General features: G+C 37.3%; 1 protein-coding gene across 3 annotated transcripts in view; it reads right to left on the bottom strand.

Annotated features, from left to right (window-relative positions):
* WDR47 (WD repeat domain 47) overlaps positions 1–15,698 on the bottom strand; it is a 39,375-nt gene that overhangs the window by 10,844 nt on the left and 12,833 nt on the right. For all 3 annotated transcript variants that reach the window (XM_088154362.1, XM_007434336.3, XM_007434337.3), the window contains exons 3-9: positions 15,159–15,242; positions 14,208–14,292; positions 12,463–13,265; positions 7,944–8,070; positions 4,836–5,014; positions 4,422–4,652; positions 3,447–3,522 (exon numbers count right to left, since the gene is read on the bottom strand). In XM_088154362.1, coding sequence (XP_088010488.1) covers positions 3,447–3,522; positions 4,422–4,652; positions 4,836–5,014; positions 7,944–8,070; positions 12,463–13,265; positions 14,208–14,292; positions 15,159–15,242 — 1,585 coding nt within the window. The remainder of the gene's footprint in view (positions 1–3,446; positions 3,523–4,421; positions 4,653–4,835; positions 5,015–7,943; positions 8,071–12,462; positions 13,266–14,207; positions 14,293–15,158; positions 15,243–15,698) is intronic.

Genomic DNA, 15,698 nt, shown 5'->3' with positions numbered 1-15,698 from the left:
ATATTCCCGCAACTTAGTTACCAATTCTTTTGCAGAAGGAAAATTACATACTTTCTAATAAAAATATACATACTTTGTAGTAAGTACGATAAAGTATCCTTGCAGCAGCTACCATGTACAAAGACAGTTGTAATATTTAATAAAAATAGAAGGTTAGAAAAGAAATTCAGATAGAATTTCTAACTGATACTAATAGAAGTAGCTTCATTCTATTATAAATCATTGTCCAAAATGGTTGAGCTTTGCAACATTACTACCAAATATGAAAAAATGATCCAACCTGATCATTACATTTCCAGCCATTTTTGGAACATGAACTATTCATTTTAGCAATCAATACTAAAGTAATATACCAGCGGTAAAACATTTTATACCAGTGAAAACAAATGGTTTAGGTGCAAGAATACAGATATTTTTCACTGGTTTGTAATATTCAGAATGTTAGTAACTGTTCTGAAGGTACATATTAAACAGACTTATCTTTTAACTATACCTTTACCAAAGTATGCATCATATGATCTAGTTAATAGATGGAAGCCCAAAACTACTATTCAAATTGGTTTCATATCAAACATGTTATATAATATATGCCAGCTCCAAACAATTTTTGCATACTCTGGTGGGATACATCAGATCTAGAATTCTACAAAGCATAGATTTTTACTCCATCAGTGTCTATGGTTATATAAAAATTATGATCTTACCAGATATACTATTTAGAGATTTGGGTCCATCTTTTTCTAATATTTATAATTGTCACTAGATGTCACTATAGTATAACAATAAATGACAGAATACAAACTAGCACATTTCAGACTGCCTCCCCCCCCCCCGCCCCAAGTCCTGCTATGCTGTCTCATCATGATGGGGGTATTTCTTGGAGTGAACAGTGACGCACACTGGGAGTGAACACCAAGACACTATATTTCCAGTAGGATCACCCAATGCAGGAAGGTCATCCCAGCTGCTCAGCTAAAACCACATGGTTGGACCAGATAAAATGATTTACAATATAATGCTGGATGATGGCCCCCTCATCTTGGATGGCACTCAACATGCTACTGAGGGACAGCTGAGGATCTTTTGGAGTGTTAATGGTGTTTAAGATACCGCTAGGTTAAAACCTTCTAGATGTTTAATTGCTGATGGTGCCATGCAGGAAAAATAAATCTGAAGCTGCAAAGGCAAAAGTGGGACATAGGAAGCATGGACATGGGAAAGCAAAACAGTAAAAGATGAAGTGAATCAAATACACATTGACCTTAGGCATCAGCAAATTGAAATGGACTGGAATTTGACACTTTCAGTCCATAGATCTTACTGCTTACTACTCAGGATATGAAAAAGAAAGAAGGAATGGCAGTATTTTTATAATCAGAAAGGATATACAGGTAGTCCTTGAGTTATGATTCCAGTTGGGGCCAGGACTGCCATTGTTAAGTGATGCAGTTGCTAAGCGATGCAGTTGTAAAGCAACAGCAATTCAGGGAGTTCTGGTAAGGAGTGCAGGGGTACTGAGACGCAGGTTGTTAAGCAGGAAGCGGAGGGAGTCCCAGGTAAGGAGTGCAGGGGTACTGCGGGGGAGTGGGGGAGGCCCTGGGAGGCTGTTGCAGGCTGCGGGTGATTTGGGGAAGGGGGTGCTCGTGGTGCGAGCACATAAAGGCCAGGAAATGAGGGCACAGAATGCATTTGATCACGGGGAAGCTGTGGAAAAAGGGCGCAGGATGCAGGGTGTGTGGGATCACAGGGAGGCCGAGGAAAGAGGGCACGGGTGGGTGGAACTGTAGGGAAGCTGTGGAAAGAGGGCATGGGGCATGTGCATGTGTGTGTGCAATTGCAGGGAGGCTATGGAAAGAGGGCGTGGGGTGTGCAAGCCCAGGGAGGCTGGGGAAAGAGGGTGCAGGGTGTGTGCAAGTGAAGGGGGAAAAGAGGGTGAGGTGTGTGCAAGTGAAGAAAGGTAGGGGGAACTTACCCCAGTGACTTGCGACCTTCCTTGCCAGCTTCCCCCTGACTTTGCTTGGGGGAAGCTGGCAGGGAAGGTCGCAAATGGTGATCACGTGACCATGGGACGCTGCAACTGGTCGTGTAAGCTGGCTGCAGGACACCCAAATTTTGTTCATGTGACCATGGGGGTGCTGCAACAGCCAGAACTTTGAGTACCGGTTGTAAATCCCTTCATTCAGCATCATAATTTCAAATGGCTGCTGAATGAATGCTTGTAACTCGAGGACTACCTGTAGCAAAGAAAATATTTGGGTACAATGCAATCAATGAACAAATAATATCAATTAGATTTCACAGACAATCCTTTAATATAACAGGCCGACCATATCAAGATGTAAAATGTCCCTAGGAAAACGGGAATCCCAGAATCTCATTGACCTCATGAGAAACCTATGCACAGGATAGGAAGCCACAGCCTGGATGGAACATGATGAAACAGACTGACTCAATGTTGGCAAAGGAGCAAGACACAGTTGTACATTCTCTATTAAACCTATAGGCTGAATATATGTTGAGTGAGGCTGCATTAGGAGAAAGGGAGTATAGTTTTAACATTGGAGAAAGAAACATCAATAATCCATGCTATGGTGATGACATTACTTTGATAGCTGAAAATGCAAATGCTCTAGAAGCTCTAATAAATGGAAGTGATAGAACACAGTGAAAAAAAATGGGACTACAATTAAATATAAAGAAGACCAAACTAACGACAATAGCTATAGCAACCAGCATTAGAAATGATGATGAAGACACTGAAATAGTATAGTTTTGCCTTTTAGGATCAATCACCAACAGTAAAATCAAGAAATATGTCATAGACATATATTCAGATGCTGTGACATGCCTATGCTTACAAAGATCAGAATCATGCAGACAAAGGTTTTCCTTGTGACATTCTATGGAAGCAAAGGTTGGATTTTGAAGAAGCAGGATAGAAAGAGTATTTCTATCCTTTGAATGTTGACTCTTGAGAATACCATGGATAGCCAAGAAAATAAACAAATGGATCATAGAACAAATCAAGCTAGAGTTCAAATCAAACCAGAGGCACAAATGATTAGGCTCAAATTATTTTGAACACACTATACAACGACCTAGCTCCCTTGAGAAGTCCATATTGCTAGGAACCATGGAAGGAAAAAGAAGAGGACAACTAGCAGCAAGGTGGATGGATTCAATGTGAGTGGCCATGGGTGCACCAATGGGAGACCTGAAGGGTCAGGATGGAGACAGATCGCCCTGGAAAAGGTTTGTCTATGTGGTTGTTAACAGTCGATACTAATTTGATGGCACAATCAAGAAATTATTATTTACAACTTTTAAATATTTTCATAAATGCTAAGCCAATAGGAGATTCCAAGTTATAGTTTGGATAGCTGGTTTTGAGACAGGATCGAAAGTCAGGGCCAAGTCCTGTTATATAAACTGCAATGAAGTCCTACCTCATCACTTCTTGCTTTTCTTACACTCCCTGAAGAATCCTCATGTTGTGCCTGAATGGCAGCTTGGTCTGGCACACTGTTTTAAATGCACAAAATTAAATCCAACGTAATGAGATAAACAGATTTTTCTCTTTTTAAAATTTACATAAAACAGAAATGTGATCCATCCTGATATAATTCAAAGGGAAGAGGCTCAGAACAGTAGAAGAGTGATAGGAAAGTTTATTGAAATATTTGACATTTGGGGTGTAACACATGTTTCTAAGTAACTTTCATTATTACACCCAAATTACTGCAGATCATTTTCAATAAAATCATCTATTGAAGTCCCCTCTTTTGTTCTGAATTCCTTTGTGTTCTGCTGCTGCCCTCCATTCTTTTTTGCATTTTTGTCATAAGCAACACATCATGTTGTGAGTTGCTGATTTTTCAGCAGTAAACTCAAATTTTTTTCAGGTCCTACAGGGTTTTCTCTCTGAAGTGACAATAATGCAAACTTTACAGTCAAATAATTTAAAAGTGAACAGGAATAGCTGATAGCCTTCAGGAATTTGAGGTATTTTGCTGTTTGGCTAGAGTTACATTTCATTCAGAATTTGGGATTTTTGTGTTTTTGCACTTTGTTCTATCAAATAATGGCATAAAGAAACAATGTAATGCAAGCCATATATCGAATTGATTTACATATTAACCTTTGTTAACAAACAGAGCCAGTTGGTATAGTGGTTAAGGCACCAGGCTAGAAACAGGGAGACTGTGAGTTCTAGTCCCGCCTTAGGCACAAAGCCAGCTGGGTGACCTTGGGCCAGTCACTCTCTCTCAGCCTTAAGAAGGCAAATGGCAAACCACTTCTGAAATCTTGCCAAGAAAACTGCAGGGACTAGTTAAGACAGTCACCAGGAGTCAAAAACTGACTCAAAGGCACAAACAAACAAAAAACAGTAATGACAGGCACAAAAATGTTCATCTACCTACATCTGATTTCCATGGACAGGTGATTCTTCAAGAGATGGTATCTGATTACTGGAGCCAAATTTTCGAGGTGTACTTGTATTAATGTTTGCGTTATCACCAACTATTCTCTGACTGGAATCTGGAGGAACGGATACATTTCCCTTGGCCCCATTGCAATGCTGACTTAGTGTCTGCACATCATTTCCCAGATTATCCATGCCCATGTTTAATTCACCTAACTTCTGAATAGACCTGTAGGATATATGAAAATATTACTCATAAACTGCAAGAAGTAACTCAGAGTGAAATTTAAAATCAGGTTAAAAGGGTTCTTTTTAGCAACTATCACCGTTTAATGAATTGTTAACATTTTTGTTATCATTTTTATTATTTGGCAACCCAGAAGCTTATAACCTTAAAGTCATTAAAGCCAACCTGTTAAGAAACTGTTCTGTAAGATTCTGTTGTACATCTGAACCATCTTCCTGATTTACTCCTCCTTCTAATAACATTTGTTGATACAATTGCCGCTGTTGTTCCTTTTGCTCTAAGTGTTGCTGATATCGTAATCGCTGTCTGTAATATTCTTGAAACTGCTCTGTTGAATCACGAAGCTAAACAAGATTAAATATAATTAAATGTTGCATAACTTTACCCATCATATATTCTCATTAGAGTTATCTACCACATCAATTTGAATTGCTTTTGATACAATATAGTGATAAACATTTGGTGGTTTTTGCACATTCTGGCCCTATTCTCATAGCATGTACAGCCCATGATTGTGAGAAAACAAAAAAGTAATTAACTGCTTACTTAACTGAGCCCAATAGATTAAATTTAACCAAAAGCAGACCCAGACATGCACAAAGTTAAATGAACTCAATTCAGTCAGCCATGTTATACAAATACTTAAAGTCAGTGGACTCAGTCTGTATAATTAGTCTTCAAAGAAATTGCTGAAGAGAAAATGGCCGGACATCTTGAAATGCAAAGGCTGTGACTTGGTAGCCACTAAACATGCCTCCCCAATACCCACTGGTTGCAGGGGAACCAAGCTACCTCCTCCCATTTCAGAGTGTTTGCAGAAATGCCAGCAATGAAATCAAATAGGAAAAACTGTAAACAGAATCTCTCATGACTAAACAACTGAAAAAAATATTGTATAGTCCCACATGCTTCCAAAGGTAAGCAAATAACACTCAAAGAGAGGTTCAGCCATGCCTCTTAATAATCAAAATATCTCTAGACATAACTGCTGAACCATCCCAGCTATCTGCCTGCCTTACCTGGGAAAATTGCTCCAAAGTTGCCACCACCTCATAGGCACCAAATGAACAGAGGAAGGGAGGCAGCCAACCTCTCTATCATATATTCCACTGGACAAGCCCCTCCTTCCTGCTAATCTCACAATCACTTTCCTCCCCTCCAAACTAGGCAAGCATATAGCAGAAGCTGTGCCATGCCCAGTTAGCCAAAAGGAAGCACCCAGGTGTAGTACTGCCCTGAGCATCGCTCTCCTGACTCTACACATACTAATGCTACTATTAAGCCGGGTTTGGGGCTAGGGAATAGATTAAAAAATTGAGAAAACACTATCACTGAATAACTGCACCATGTAGATGCTCTGTGCAAAGTGAAGGGAAAACGTTTAGCATAAAGTTGTAAAGTTGCTGGAGCAACTTTGGGTCCTATATTTTCATGTTCTTTACCCTTCACTGTTTGGTGGCTCTCAAAAAAAGAAAAAAAAGAGGTCATCTGTTTAATTTGTTACCCTCAACTCACATAAATGTACACTGTCTTTTCTATCTGCAATTTCAAATTTCTAGAGAAAAGACCTTGTTCTATTTCAGTTGAAGTTAAATACTTCCTTGTTTTGGGGATTTGATCCAGAATCAGGACTTTTTAAAGAACATCTTCTCTATTGCAGACTTCTATGCTCAGTAGATTCATGTGATTCTGGGGGCAGGAGAGCATCCCGAACATTTCAAGATGAGGTTGTAGAAAATATTGTATCAGGATGGGGAACTGACGAAAGTCAGAGGCACCTTGAATGACTCTGAAGGAAGGCTTTTGGGGAGATTCAGGGGGCTGCAACACCAAAGAGTAGGAAAACCCTCTTTTATTCATACCTTTTGAATGTGAAACCCCATTTGATTTGGAAAACAGTTTTTCAGATGAAACCTTTTTTTCCTATACTTCCTCACTACAATTTGCAGTCCTATTTAATAAATGGCACTAAAGGCAAAGTTTCAACTGTGAATAAAACTGAGCCTATGTATGAATAAATACATTTAATTTCCACCCCCACAAATAAAAGTTCTTTTAATTACTGGACTGGTATGAAATACAATATAAATATATTTTTGATCTCAAATTCTTTTTACATCCAAAAATGTAATGTACTCCATTAATTTTATGGAATAAAATTAATGGAGTATCATATTAAGGGAAACATTAGAAAGCCAAGAATCATAGAATCATACAGTTGGAAGGGATCTTGGAGGTCTTCTGGTCCAAATCCTGCCCAGGGCAGGAATTCTCATATCATCCCAGACAATTGGCTATCCAACCTTAGCTTAAATACCTCCAGTGATAGAGTACCCATGACTTGTGAAACCAGGCTGTTCCATTGTTTAATACCTCTCAGTGAAGAAATTCCTCCTTATTTCAAGTTTGAATCTCCCTCTGTGGAGCTTCCAATTGCTGGTTCTTGTCTTACCCTCAGGAGCTATGGAGAATAAAGCCACCCCTCTTCCTTGTGACAGCCCTTCAAGTATGAGAAAACTGCTGCTGTGTCTACCTGTAGCCTTCTCTTCTTTAAGGTAAACATACCAGTTCTTCACATGATTTAGCTCCAAGCCCCTCAACATCTGTTGCTTTTTTCTGCACTCTTTCTAGTTCCTCAATGTCCTTCTTGTATTGTAGCAACCAGAACTGGACACAGTATTCCAGGTCTAGTTTGATCAGTGCAGCATAGATCAGAATTGTCACCTCCCATGATCTCAATATTATACCTCTGTTGATACAAACCAAGACTGCACTGGTTCTTTTGGCAGCTGCAGCACACTGCTGACTCATGCTAAATCTGTGATCTACCGAGTCACCCAGATCCTTCTCAAAAGTACTACTACAGAGCCAGGTACCACTTATTCTATACCCATGCATCTGATTTTTCCTACCTAAGTGCAGAGCTCTACATTTCTTGCCACTGCATTCTGTTGGATAATGTTCAATGTTCAATACTATTAAGATCCTTTTGAACCTTGAGCTTATCTTCTGAGGTACTAGTATTTCCTCCCAGCTTTGTGATATTTGCAAATTTAATGAGCACTGGTCCTAACCTCTCACCTAAGTCATTTACAAAAGTGTTGAACACCCCTGGGTCCAGGACAGAATCCAGAGGTACTCTGCTGCATACCTCCCTCCATGCTGCCTTAGAGAGGTTGCAGAGAAGTTCTCATTACAGGGGAACACTATAACTATTTACCAAAGCCACAAAAACATTCAGAAGTCCTTTATTTGAAAGGTTAAAAAAAATACCTCATTTTTTTCTTGCTTGGTTGGTCCTTGATTCTGTGTTCCATTTGCTGGCTCTTTTTCTGGAAATGAATTCTGGCACACAGTCTCACTGCCAGATGAATTATGGGGATTCACAGGAGTTTCACATCTTTCATGGAGATAGAGAAATTTTATACTATATAGTTTTATAAACATTTTATACTATAGAGTGTGCAAATTATGTAAAGTAAGTGCATGTAAAGTATGAGGTAGGAACTAGATACCATCATCTCTCAAGACAACCATTAGAAGATTTCATTCTCTAGAAAATTGCACAGAAAGCTGGAATGTGACTTGTGACACAGAACTGCCCATAATAATTTAACGTATAGCATCCTTGGATTAATAACTTTATTCTCTGTCTGATTACCTTTTAATAATTTCATATTATATAATGACTGCTACTGTATTCTAAAGTACCTAAATTACAGGCTTTGCACATAACTTGTTGCTGTTGAATGCTCAAAGTGATGAGTGCCTTAAAGAAACTGGACCTTTAAGAAAATGTGATGCCTCAATGCTTCAAGTAGTCAGTTGGACTCACACCTTGGATTAAGCAGTCTGCTCTGCTCTGCCCTATTGAAGTAGTTATATTTACAGATTTTGTTTTTAAAGACATTTCTATCTCATATCTTCCATAACACAAAAGTCTAAATACCTATAATCAATTTACAAAAATATATATTTTTAATGGCATACAAAGAAAAAATCAGAAATCTTGAGGAATAAGCCCTATTTAATACTAGAAAAATCATTTTCAGACAAAATGATTTTCATTCTTCCACCTACATCTGGTATGAGTCTCTTGCAATATCCCAGTACTGAAGCAAGCAAGGTATCTGTGGCAAGATTAGCTTTCTTCAGAAAAGGCTGTATTTTACATTGCTGTAAAAACATCCCTGTAGAGATTAAAAACCTCTTTAAAAGGCCTAGATAAAAAAAAAAAAAAGCCACCATAGCTATAATAAGTGGCTCCCTAAACAGACATTATCCGCAATAAAGGACAGTATGGAAAAAGCAAAAGCAAAATGTATTGTTGATGTCAGATGTACTTATGCAGGATGCACAAAAGGCACCGTGTTGAAGAGCTGAGAACATGGGACAAAATATACAAGAGGTTTTTTTTATAATCCTTTTCTTTCCTCCAGTCAGCATAAATGTTGAATGCTGTACTCTTCATGTTGAATACAGAGAAAATAAAACATCTTGGTGAATATTATTGTTCACATTTTCCTCTCTGACTTTTTCCTATTACATTACAGTACTCTGATTTTTATCTAGATCACATCAGCAAGCTAAGCAATGTTTAAGGTATCAGGGGGCACAAGTTCACCTCCTTTCACACATTTCTCTTCAAAAGAAGGAAACAAATGGGATCAGAAGGCCCCTAAACCCCAACATCCTCCCCACCAAATGATCAGAACTCACTGTATATGGGGCTAAATTTGGATAATTTTGGAGGGTTGTGGGGTTTTAAAGGGGAATGGCAGGAGTTTGTCTCTCAAAGACCTCCTGCTCCCATTCACACTTTAACTGCATAAAGAAAAAAAATCATACTGAAATTAAATAATTAGATAAAGCTACCATATATAAACAGGCAGCAAACGCCACACTCACTCACACTGATGCTGTTACCTAGTGGGATAATGAAGCATCTGCACACAAACAACCAAGCTCAAAGAGCACCAAGAACTCCACATTATATAATTTGCCAACTAATTAATGCTAATTTTGGTAGCATAATTTTGTATACTAGGAGGCTTACTTTTTCAGACCATATTGCTCATTTTTATCTCCAAAGGTATCTACTGATTTGTACATAGTTTTGTCACCTTCTACATTCGTATTATCTTAATATATCCCAGCCCTTAGCTATCCTTCTTCAGTTCCATTATCATCAGGCATACACATCTTTCTGCTCCAAGTTTTTTTATTTGGTGTCCCCCTTAATCGGGATCGCCTTCTCAAATACTTGTAGGAAAACATACGCTTTTCAGATCTGCCTGGAAAGCAGACATCTTTAACAACGGTGGCTGACTGTCATTAAAGAGTTAAAATTATCTCACCTTATAAGAAAGAGAGGGAAAAACAGTTCTGAGGAAAGGAAGTTGGCAGTTGTTAGAAAGAGTTAGTTGTTGGATCCTGCCTATTAGGACTAATGGCATTTACATGATGCCAGTTTATGAAGTGAATAAGAAAGCAAATTAAGGTCTGGTTGAGAGTTTTTTAACTGGGAGTTACCACTGAGATAGAATACAGTGGTACCTCGGGTCACAAACGCTTCTGTTCACGACCAATTCGGGTCACGAACAGCACCGTTCGCAAAATTTTGCTTCCGTTCGCAAATGCCGGATTGGGTGACGAACAGGATCTGTGGCCATTTTCCCTCCCGTGACACGTGGTTGTGGCTTCCTGTAGGGAGGGGGACTCTCCCTCCAAGCAATAACCGCCTCCCCACCCGCCTTCCTGTCCTCTACGCCAGAAGTTGCGTCGAGCAAGGTTAGCGTTCTCTCTCTTCATACTGTATTTTGTTTCATATTTTTGTGGTTTTAAAAAAAAAATACATATGGTTCAGAACGGATTAACCGTAATTACATTGAACCTTATGGGAAACTTTGATTCGGGACGCAACCAAAATTGGGTCGCGACCAAATTCGGAGGGGTCAGAACGGATTAACCGTATTTACATTGAACCTTATGGGAAAATTTGATTTGGGTCGTGACCAATTCAGGTCGCGACCAGAGTCGCAGAACGAATTAAGTTCATGAACCGAGGTACCACTGTATAAGAGATATCCATTGGAGAGAAGGAAGAGTAACTAGGCAGTAATTCTATTATTTTACGTTATATGTTTTTAATTTAATGTTATTAAATGATCACACGTTTATTACAGCCATAAGGCCAGATACAGTCAGAATATACGGTAGTAACCATCTTACATTTGTGTGTATGTATGTGTTTGTGTGTGTGTGCGTGTGTGTATATATCTATATATATCAAAACAATTAGTATTATTTAATCTGAAATTAAAGTAAAAATACTAAAATATATCAAAGTAAAATGCTATGCTAGAGTCTTAAATCTAAATAATGGTGGAACGTATTGTGGAGATGATAGCACAGAACTGGGCCACTTCGGAGGATATTTTCAGATCCTTGTCCGAAAGGGGTAGCATTAAATAGAAATTACACTCCCTGCCAGGAAAACTCTTCAGTATCGGGTATATAAATATCTGTCTAGAGTCCTTATATAGGGAATATATACGCTCCAACATTATTTAGATTTAAGACTTTATAACATAGCATTTTACTTTGATATATTTTAGTATTTTTACTTTAATTTTAGATTAAATAATACTAATTGTTTTATGTATATATACATAAATGTAAGATGGTTACTACTGTATACTCTGACTGTATCTGGCCTTATGGCTGTAATAACCGTGTGATCATTTAATGTTATTAGCATTATATATTAATATGGTATGTTGTTCTTGGCATCAAGGCCTAATCTCAAATACAGTACACTGGCAAGGTCCAATTATCAGGTTTTCCATACTAATTTTAAACTGAGAGTAAGTATAGAGAGATTTCTTGTTTTGCACAAGAACAAAGAAGGATTCCTATATAGATGATGATAGCTTACCTAAGAAGAACTAAACTGCTGTACCAGGAATACGCCACTTGAACGCTCTTAATTGATACCCACCAGGGAAAGAACTAGAAGTGCCAGGTAGCCAAGTGAAAGGGTGGGTCTGAATGGGAAAGTATATGGTTTACCAACTACAGTTTCAACACCTTATTAAACAGAAGGCAACAGGGACATCTCATTTAGTGCTAGGATGGGAGAAATAATTTATCACAGCTCATATTAATTTGGTATGAGAAGGGTGAAAAACAGGTGAGAAAGATTAGTTTGAAGAATGCTCCAAAAATCCAACAACCTGGCATGGCAAACTCTCAGCTTACTGCTGTTAATGGTACTTTTGCATGTTAACTCTAAATATATTTTAGCTTAAGGATCACATGTTTGTATAAATTGTTAGCAAAGTATTGTCCCCTGACAATGGTTGATTATCTATTCTTGTTGAAATGCACATAGTTGGGATACTACATTTTATGCATTGTTGTTATTATTGTTTCTATATTGCAAGACATACTGAACACAATTTCTCAGGATTTCAAATTCAAGTTGTTTTGATTCCTATCCCCTACCATATTCTTTCTGTGACCCTCATCTCTGTTCTCTCTTGATTGTAAAATTGTATAGCATCTTCTGCTTTCTCTGTTAAACTGCAAATCTTCATATGCACTGATAATGCTTAATAATTAATAAATTACGTAATAAATTACTGATCACTATGCGCCATCTCCAATTACCATTATTATATCTTTATGCAATCTTATATGGAAAAAGAGATTTTAATATTTATATTATATTGAAAAACAATTTCAAAAACAAGTTTCTTTGTATAAATATATAAAATTAAGGGCAACTTACCGCTCAGGTGACTCTTCACAAATGCTATGGCAATCGGTAGTTTCCAACATTAAACTACGAGTAAGGTTCTGTACTCCTGGATAATGAAAGTTAGCAAAGGAATGAGACATGGGAGATGTTTTTGTCCCAAGATCTGTGATACGTTTATCATGATTTGTTAACCCACAGGAGAGTCCATCCAATGCAGGATTTAAGGAACGAGTCATGTAAGCATCAGCAGATTGAGGCCGCCTCATGGGCGAGGAAGGATAAGGAGAAAGTTTGCTGATAAGGGGTGTCAAAAGATCAGCATAGGCAGCTTTTGTAGGTTTTAAGAGTTTGTCAACATGAATATTAAGCATTTTTTGTTCAAAAGCACAAGAAAAAACAGTAGAGGGGAGATTCTGAAGCCACGATAGCAAACTAAGGTCCAAATCATCACATCCATTCCCACATAAAAGGTCAATGCCAAGTAATACTTCACTCTCTGTAATTTCCTCTCCTGTTGCTTTACTCTGACAGAACTCAACACAACATTCATATAATAGCCCCTTCATCAGAAGCTGAAATAAACGATTGTTGCTTGCTTTAAATCCAGCCTCACTTAGTTTTCTATCAGCAGGAATGAACTCTGCCACCATGACACATGCCTCTTCAAAACAGTGAACTCGTGCAGTGCTGGGGTTCCAGTCCTTGAATTCTGCATGGTTAGTCAGGCGAGGCAATGTGAGTAGTAAACACAGTTTGCTATAATCTTCTTTACAAGGACAATATTCTTCTAGAGCATGTAGGCACTGCACAGCTTCCTGCATTGTAAATTCCAACTGCAGGGAAAAAGCATTTTTGTTTATTTAAGGATCAAATCATTTTATCACAATGCAATTAAATATACCTACAATTAATTTCCTCTCCTAAAAATGGAGGACCATACCCATAAACACTGGGACCATACCGATACAATGTAGTGTATAATATTTTTCTATGAAATCAGTGCTATTTCTTGCTCCTATACATTTTTCTAGGCCGTGTTTAAAACAACTTGTTACGGACATACTTTTTATCCCCGGTATTAAAATTGGACCCTTTTACTTTTTTATGCAAAAGAGACATACTTTTTTCAGTCAGTCCATATGTCTCATAGCTGGTTATCCACAAATTCAGTTAATAATACCATACTCTGCCTTGTCAGTCAAGGTTAAGGAATGTGAACTAAACTCACTGATAAATAAGAAATGGAAGCATTTCCAATCCTCTGTATCGTGATATTAAAACCATACCTCTAACTTAAAAATCTCAGGCAAATAAAGGAATGTAATTAGGAGACAAAAGACATTAGATTTCATGCCACTTAAGCTTCTCTGGGAAGAACATTTCAGAGTAAGAGTGCCATGAATGAAAAGGGCCTATTCTAGATCACTGGCAGCCTTATTTCAGACCATGGAGAGGTATAAATAAGAGTCGAAGGGAAGAAATTAGTATCAGCAAGGATTCCTTAGTCTGACTTGTGGGAAACCAACATGATAGCTTGCTTTACATGACAGCATTCAATCCTTTCAGTGATAAAATTGTGCCTGAGGATCACTGCATTATATGGCACTTGGTTTTTGCTGTAATGATAGGTGTCATTGTTACATATTTTCATATTGTAGATAAGCTGTCATTATTAACTAAAGGTAAGACCAAATTTGCTACTCCTGAAAATAAAAAAATATTAGTATCTTTTATGTTCTACTACAAGATTGTTATGTATAGGTCAAAGAGCTTACATGTTGAGGCTCATCCTCTGCAGACATTGCATTATTTACACATAAGGCTTCTAAAAACTTCTGCTTCAATATGATGTAACGAAATCTGTAGAACAAAAAAATAAAAATACAAATTAAGTAGGAACAGTAATAGAAATTGCTATGAATTTTAATATAAAAAGCTTTTAGGGATTTCCCTTCCTTAAATTTTGAAAAAAAATATTTTGAACAGATGCTGCCTTGCAATTTTTTGATCATAGCAATGACAAGTTACTTAACTGTTATTTTTTTTTTCTATTTACATAAAGAAATGTTAACTGTTATTAGTTAGTAGTCAAAGAAAAAAAGGCAGTACACCTGAATACATGGAGGCAGTTCTAAAATTAGTTTTAAAAATGTGTGAAGTCTGTGAGTGCAAGTTGGATCTCAAAATAAAATAAAGTATAGGCATTCTTGCACCTGTTTCCTTGGATTATTATTATTTTATTTGTACAGCAGTTCCCAAATTTTGTTTGCACAGGGGTGTCTTTTAGAAAAAAAGAAGAAAAAGAAACCTATCAGAGCTTGCCTATAGGTGGTCTATGATCCCAGGCAATTGGATATACAGCACTAAAAATGACTGTTTGTGCAAACCAAAACTAATCTCAGAAGCAAATCAAAGTGTTCATTTTCTGAAACAACTTGCAGGGCATTTTTTCAATCCAACCAAAAACAGCAAAAATTGACAGGATTAGTTAAATATCCCAAGTGTATGTATTTGCAAAATTCTGGCATTAATCATTAAAGAGGGTTGCACTTGTAGTATTTCCTAATGATAAGGAAAGTTCTCCTGGTGATTATATGGACCTGTTCATGTAATCTTCTTGGCATCAGCATAGTTAGCCTTTGTGTTTTTCTAAGATTTTTTTTTACTTCTCAGTATAGCCTAGAGTTACTGACATTGCCAGTGTTAAAAACTAATTACTACTTTACCTTTTCTTGTCAAATTTATCCATGCACTCTAGAGGCTGGATGAACTGAAGAACCTCATCCCACTGGCCATCAAGAATCAACTGTCTTTAAAGAAAAGGAGACTATGTTAGACTTAATGAACAAACAAATAAGTAAATCATTCCTGCAACTATAGCAGTCAGCTTTCAGGATGCAATACTCTGGGAACAGTTAATAAAAGTATATCCTCATTTAAATAGGTAATCTTTGTGGCTCTACAGATTGGTCCAATAATGTATGGTAAATATTTTTGTTTTAGAAGTATAACATTTTAAAGTTCTTTCAATATTTAATAAAATTGTCTAAAATATGTCAGTATCAATGTAAATACTAATACATTCTGGAAATCTTAAGTATTTTCATTTCTATAGCATAACAAATATATAGCTCGCTAAAATGAATTCTGACATAAAGAAACTGTGCTAAAAAGGGGATATAAACATTCTTATATTTGTAATTAAAATAGAAATACTTGGCAATCTTTGGGTGGAACAAAGTCCAACAGGCAAGGATTGCAACAGT

Source organism: Python bivittatus, unplaced genomic scaffold (assembly GCF_059951505.1).
Source record: "Python bivittatus isolate LINGU-HERP-01145 unplaced genomic scaffold, Pbiv_v1 ctg000700_np1212, whole genome shotgun sequence".
In the NCBI taxonomy this organism is placed as follows: domain Eukaryota; kingdom Metazoa; phylum Chordata; class Lepidosauria; order Squamata; family Pythonidae; genus Python; species Python bivittatus.
This window is presented reverse-complemented; position numbering and strand designations above follow the sequence as displayed.